Below are 7,006 nucleotides of genomic sequence, written 5' to 3'. Positions count from 1 at the left end.
AAAAACAACGAAAAACCAAACAACCTGTAAAAATCTACAACCTGAGCCAGTCTGACTTGAATTTATTCTTAGAGACATTGGTACATGGAAACGCAAGCCAAATAATTTTTAATGGTTCTGGTTTAAACCTTTTAGAAGAAGAGAATTATTTAAAAATTGTTTTGGCAGGATTCCTTAATCTGAATATTACTGCTGCCATGCTAACTTCTGCCACAGACTTAATGTCATTTTTTTTGTAGCAGAGCTGAATGTTTCCACATCAGAAGGTATGCTTCATTAGCTTGGATTATTCCACTTCCTGCACAGATGAATGACAGTAAATCTGTATGTGCTGTAGTTAGATGCTCTTTTTAATTTGCCTGTCCTAACCTTGGTTTGTCCTGCAATTTCAGCCATCTTTGGCTGAAATGATTCAAGAGGTTCAATTTTTGAAAAGTTAAAACTCTCCAATTCTTTGCCTGATACAAAGGTTTCAGGTTTTTCCTTTTTTTATATAAGCGAGTAATTCTTTTGCAGTATATACACTGTTTGACCCGGTATTTCAACAGATTTTAAATGTTATGCTTGCACTGAGTGTCAGTGGTAGCAGTAGCAACTCCCTACTTCACTAGCATACAGGCTTTTGCATGACCTGTGGTCAGAGCACTTGGACACTGGAAGGATCTGCTAATTCTAGTGGTGTTTGTCTGAATGCAGTTTCTTTTATGAACTGCAGGGAATGTCTCTATAGAGGTAGTAAATTATTATCAGTTGATTGGTGTTAACTGCTTGTGTAGGCTTTAACTGTAGCCACAAGGTAAGTTGTTCCTTTAACAAGTAAGGATGTAGATTAGGGTCTTGATTTATCAGGGAATGGATATGTACTGAAAGTGCTGAGAAATAGGGTGTAATAGGCAGAGGTTCTTAGTATGAGGAAGAGGTAAAAGTGGTGGCAAAAAGTATCTGCTACAAGGAGGGAATGAATATGAGGTTAACATCATAGGATGGGGGAAAAGGGAGATGCAGTAGAGAGGAATGGATCAGAGGAAGTTGGGATCCTGAGCCCTCTGAATCACTTGAACCCAGACATTTTGGACTGCAGTACGCTATGCCAAGCAGGTGCCTGCACTAAGGCTGCTGTCAATATGGTGATCCCGGGGAGGTCAGGGTCACCAGGTTGCCTAAAGAGGGGCGAACTGATCCAGGTCAGAGACAGAGCAGGTCAGATAGTTAGGGCTTGTTATGGAATAGGAAAGTTTGCTGCAGATGTCTTTTCTCCCTCCACACTGGGGAGCTCATAAATACCAGTAATGAAAACCTTAATAATTTAACTGAAGAGGCAAAGGGACATATGCATATGCACACAGACTTGAGCTAATTCAGGACCTGCTACTACTGTCACTCATAGTGATGCTTGGGCATTAACTTGGAGAGTGCCTGATCTAAGCCTGCTTACATTAACTTGTTTAGAGTGAGCAGATATTACACTGTATCGGAACTTGTGTAAATGTGTTCATCATAGAGTATCACATAAAATATCCAAGGCATCTTTAACTGAATCACAATTTTGTTTTTGTTTCAGGGTTGTTCCCTGTGGATCTGTACAAACAGTGAATAACTACACTTTTAAAGGCTTTATGTCACATGCAAATGACTATCCCTGTGCTTACCTCAATGCTGCCTCAGCAATTGGAATTAAAAAGCAAGATGTAGATGTATTCCTAAAAAGACTTGACAAGTGTTTGAAGACTTCTAGAAAAGAAGCAAAGAAAGAAAAAAGTGTAAATGAAATAAGTAATTCTAACACAGACACAGAACAACTTGGAGACTAGAAGATACAGATCTAGTAACACAGGAAGATACGCTTTTGTTTGAAGTATGTCAGGTTTGTATTGGATTAGCATTGTGAATCTGCAGTGGAGAAAATTTATTCCTGATCTGAAAACAACAACAACAAAAAACTTGGGTGAAATTCATCTTTGAAGAAAGTAGGTGATATTCTCTCCAAGACAGAGGGCCAGACACAAGCTTTTTGCAGCACAAATATGCACTTAATATCTGCCAAAGTAAAGCTTTACATTCATAAAGACCTTGAGCTGGCCTTTCAGTCTGTGGGTGCTCAGCAAATCACAGAATGCTTATTCACATATTTTGATTAACAAGATTTTCTGTGGCAGTGATTGAATTCCTTCCTAGGTATGGACCATCCAGCAAGAAATATTTCACTGCTCTCAAAATATCTTTTGTTTCTCATCAGCATATGTGCCACTTTTCATTTCTTTTTGAAGATTTATGTAAGTGTTGGGATAGCCCTTACTAAATACAATGTTAAAACTGCATGAGGAAATTATAGAGTTGGAATAGTAGTGTTTTCAGGTGTTCTCACCTCTCAAGAACTGCCTAGAACAAAGCAGCCCTCAGTGGCAAAGAAAAACCTAGAATACCTCTCATATCCTGTCAGTATTCAGCTCTCGGAAACATTTGCATAGTTCAGCAACCCAAAGGAATTTTAATAATGAAAGCAAGGGGTTGTGGAGTGGAGAGGTACTGTCATCTTCGCCCCCCCCCCCCTATTTTTTTTTTTTTTTTCTTTATTTTTTTTGCTTTTTTTTTTTTTTTTTTTTTCCTTTTTAATGTGGAGAGGTTCTGTCATCTTCCCCCCCCCCCCCCTTTTTTTTTTTCCATTTCATCTTTTCTTTGATAGGGTGATCAGGTCAGAGACCCACTGAAAAGGAAGAATGCCTTGTGGGATTAATGCAGCAGTTTCAAGAGCCAGTGAGACCTGAGGGTATTTTGGCGTTTTTAGTCCATTGTTGTTAAAATTTATAGACTTCCATTTCTGAAGTGTGTCTTGCCATTGGCACTGTTGCTTCTGTGGCTGTATGCAGTTGCTGATTTGAATTCATTAAGCAAACAATAGATTTGGAGTCTGTTCCTGAAACATAGGTTCCATATCACTGGAGTGACAGTGCTGTAGGTTGCAAAACTTTTAGTTAATTATTCTTAAATGTAATTACTACATTGTATGTAGGTTTTATGTCATTTACTGTTCAAAGCGAGCTTAATGTTGAAAGACATTTTCTTTGTCTGTCTGTAATGTAGTAGTACTTGGGACACCACAATTAATGAGTTCTAAATGTCAGGAAAAATTCTAGCTACTTTGTTTGGATCTGAGACGTGTATCCTTCAGAGCCCTTTGTAAATTGCTTGATCAAAATAGTTGTGCTTTTGAGAGGATTGTCTATCCAGCATGTTCAAATGAATTGATACAAGAGGTGATGTTAATATGCGGAAGTTAATAGTATGCTAATCATCATGAAGGTGCTCTCACTTAGTGAGGTCCATTGTATCTTAAGCTTAAATTGAGCTGCTGCTTCTACGTTGTTATTGCTACAGTTACACATTAGATTGATTAAAGCTTGTGAAGGTATGGCTCCCCGGGCTACAGTCACAGTTGTTATTTGCTGTACAAACACATCCTAGGAGAAATGTAATATAACTTGACCACTGAGTTCTTGTGGCTATAAGGAGATACAAATTTCTTTTCTTTCTCTCCCCGCCCCCCCCTTGTTTTTTTATTGAGAGCATGCTATACGTCAGTTTTTCCAGTCAGTAAAACTCTCTTCCACAAGCTCGGGAGCCAAAACTCTACCAACTCACTGCCTCAGTATTCAGTATATTGGAGCAGCCAGTGAAAACCACAAGGCCTTAGTGATACCTTTCTTCCTGGTTTTTGATACTGCTGTTCTGTGCCTCAATGAGTATAAATTATTCATTTAGATGACTAGTCACATAATGCGAACATTAGAACTATTGTTACGAGAGTTTAGGGAGGTGTATGGTAGCAGCTAAAATAAGCATTTGATGAATAATATCCTGAAACTGAATAAAGAAAACAGCAGTTGCCTTCTCTAAGAGGAAGAAACCTCTCTACCTTTTATGTTCTCATAACAAATTGTCTGCTGCAAATAATCACTCACTTCTACTATAGATTGAACTGCTTGCTCGGGTAGTGTTTTTCCTGTCTTCAAAATGTTTTCCATTTGAAATCAAAGCTGAAAAGTTCAACAAATCTCTATAAACAGGTATCCAGGGAAAGAATTAAGTGGTTTGTTCTGATTTTGACCTTTTAAATCTTTGTTTTAAGTAAAAAAAAATTTAAGATGATGGCTTTAATTGGAAAAAAAAAAAACCACAAAACCCCACATTTTTAATTTGTGTGTCACTATATCTCTTTGCAAATCTTAGTGATGCCACCTGAAGTCAGGAAACTTAAATATTTTGAGAAATGTGCCCCGTCATGTGTATAAACTCTTGAACTAAATATTTGTGTTATGTTACTTTGTTAAGCTGGTGTACCAGTTTTCAGTTTTGTTTGCTTGCTTTGTCCCCTTAAATGTCTTTACTGAATATTAAATTTTTAGAGTGGGAAGCATTATATAATGTCATTATAAATATAATGAAATTTTAAGTAATTCGAATGGCACTATACTTTCAAGTAAATGGAGAATAATTGATTCTTTAGGAGATTCAGTAGATAAAAAGTATTTTTCAAGGAAGAGTATAAATCACTTATTCTCTGTTCACTAATATCTATAATAAAGTAGTGAAATAATATTGGAACATACACCCATGAGCAGAGTTTTCATTTCCTTTGTATAACAGATATGGGGAGATTTCATGGCTATGGCAGGTCTCACCCACTAAAAGTAGTATTGTGAAAGATGGTAATAGCATGGGCATAGGTTTGTCAAATTATGCAGAGTAAAACAAATATATTGGCAATATTTGCCTTCTCTGAAGATCTTTCTAAGATTGTACAGTCAAGTAAGAAGCTTTTTAACTTAATTAACTGCAGCCCTTTTCCTAACCTCTACCTAGGCACATGTCACTAAAGGCTTCCACGTACCTCAAAAACCTGCAAGAGCCAACTTGCTGTCTCCAGCATCCACGTTACTAGTGAGACATCTAGGAAGGCTACCTGGGCTTCAGAACATACTTGGGGTTCATACAGCAAGAATCCTAGCAGAAACACTAAGAACAGATGCCCATTTAGTAAGGCCATCTCACAGCTACTATTTATGTAGCTGGCTATCTCCGTCATCTTCCAGGTCAGATCATGTGGTTACCAGCCGTGAAACAGGAACGGGCAAACACTTGAAATATTCCAGAAGAGCTGAGGATTCAGAAAGAGAAGTTGAGGAGGTTGCCATTCTTGCTACTGAGTCTGCTGCTCTGCCAAAAGCTACTGCCCTGTAGCAGAGGTAGCAGTGATCTGTCTGCTTGGCAGCTACTGCAATTCATACAGTGTATTAACAAATACTGAAACTGGGGTCTGTTTGAGCATTGCAGGTATGAGAAGCAGTGGCTGTAGAGCTAGCACATTTCCCATTCGCTTCTGCAGAACGTATATTCTGCAGATACCTGCTTCTGAAGACAGTAACCTTTGGCAACAGGGCAGGGTGCATGGGTAGGCAGGGGCCCCTCAAATTGCTGCAGTCTGAATTGCCAAAGTGACTTTCCTCTCTTATGGTGCCTGTAACTGTTCTGTGAGATGCTTTTCTTTCCCTCTGTTATTACATCTTATTCTATCTGGATCTATATAGGTGAAAGAAATGAAGGAGCAGGTGGTCTTGCCTTATAAAAATAGCACTGGGATAATATAGTGCAAGCAAACTGACACTGAATGAGCCATCTCACAGGCCCACTCTTAGTTTACTCCTTTTGTGGTATAGAATCATAAAATCGTTTAGGTTGGAAAAGACCTTTAAGATCATCAAGTCCAACCGTTAACCTAGCACTGCCACGTCCACCACTAAACCGTGTCCCCAAGCACCACATCTACACGTCTTTTAAATACCTCCAGGGATGGTGACTCAACTGCTTCCCTGGGCAGCCTGTTCCAGTGCTTGACAACCCTTTCGGTGAAGAAATCTGAGATAATGAACAAAATGAAGGACTGTTTGAGCAATAATACTGCCTATTCACACTTTGTTCGTAACGATTGCCTAAGATACAAAGCAAATAAAATCTACCAGATGCAGCAAATTCTCTTGAGCCTAAGAAAGCAAAATTGTAATGTTGCAAATGTAAATGCTGGCATTGCAACTTAATACACATATAAACTGAGCATCTATATTGTGCAATCATCATTTTTTAAGAAAGGCTGGAGCCCAGAGACTAGCAAATGTTCTCATCTGCAGTGTATCAGCAGTTCTCAGTCTTCAGCTGCTGTACAGATAATAATTCTAATTGAAGAATCATTACATGAACCCATATGTGAATGATAGATGGGCTATAGCCATTTGTTCGTGATGCTTTAAAAATTGAGTTGCTGTTTTCACTTTTTATAAGGGATCATTAGATTGCCTTTTTTCTTTTTTTTTAAATGCAACATTTTAATCAACCTGGCTTGACAGGATTTGGAATCTGAAGGAAAAACAATTTCTGTAGCTGACAATTTTTTTAAACAATAGCTATTTAAAGGCTTGAATTAGTTACAAAGTGACTCCACAGAGACAACCTTTGTTCAAATGTTTTTAATTCTGAAACCAGTGCTTAAAAAATTGTGCTCTATGTGCTCTGTAATAATTGGTTTTCATGTACTATACTTTTTTCCCTCAAAGATAACAGCATACACTTTAGTGCAGTTTAATAATTCTGTTTTAAAATCATAGTTAAAAAGGCATTTGCTCTGTCACTCATCAAGCAGCTGTCATATCAAAGAACTAGTAATATATTTATCTTGATGGATAAGCTTCAGTGTTCTGGACCAAGTTCAGTGTAACTGGACCAAGCTTTCAATACTCCTTTGGGGATCCTAAAGTCAAGTTCATGATCTAATTAAGATCGGTTTGATAATTATATCTGCTGCTGAACAGGAGTCTTTCATCATACCACATTTCAACTAAATTCTTTAGTGTGGCATCAAAGCTGATCCAGTTCAGAAGCTGAATTGCTTTCTTAATATGGATGGTGAAATTTAATTTGCCTTTAGATCCTGGATTCAAATCCAGGCTGAGTCAGC

The 7,006-nt window shown here is 37.9% G+C and overlaps 1 protein-coding gene across 1 annotated transcript in view; it reads left to right on the top strand.

The window, feature by feature from the left end:
• Window positions 1-2,557, top strand: part of SEPSECS (Sep (O-phosphoserine) tRNA:Sec (selenocysteine) tRNA synthase) — a 25,859-nt gene extending 23,302 nt beyond the window's left edge. The window contains exon 11 of the mRNA XM_019470213.1: window positions 1,562-2,557. Coding sequence (XP_019325758.1) covers window positions 1,562-1,811 — 250 coding nt within the window. The 3' untranslated portion in view covers window positions 1,812-2,557. The remainder of the gene's footprint in view (window positions 1-1,561) is intronic.
• The last annotated feature ends 4,449 nt before the right edge of the window (window positions 2,558-7,006 follow it).

This window comes from Aptenodytes forsteri, unplaced genomic scaffold (genome assembly GCF_000699145.1).
Source record: "Aptenodytes forsteri isolate BGI_AS27 unplaced genomic scaffold, ASM69914v1 Scaffold333, whole genome shotgun sequence".
Taxonomy (NCBI): Eukaryota; Metazoa; Chordata; class Aves; order Sphenisciformes; family Spheniscidae; genus Aptenodytes; species Aptenodytes forsteri.
Note: the sequence above shows the minus strand (reverse complement) of the source record. Positions and strands in the feature narration are given on the sequence as shown.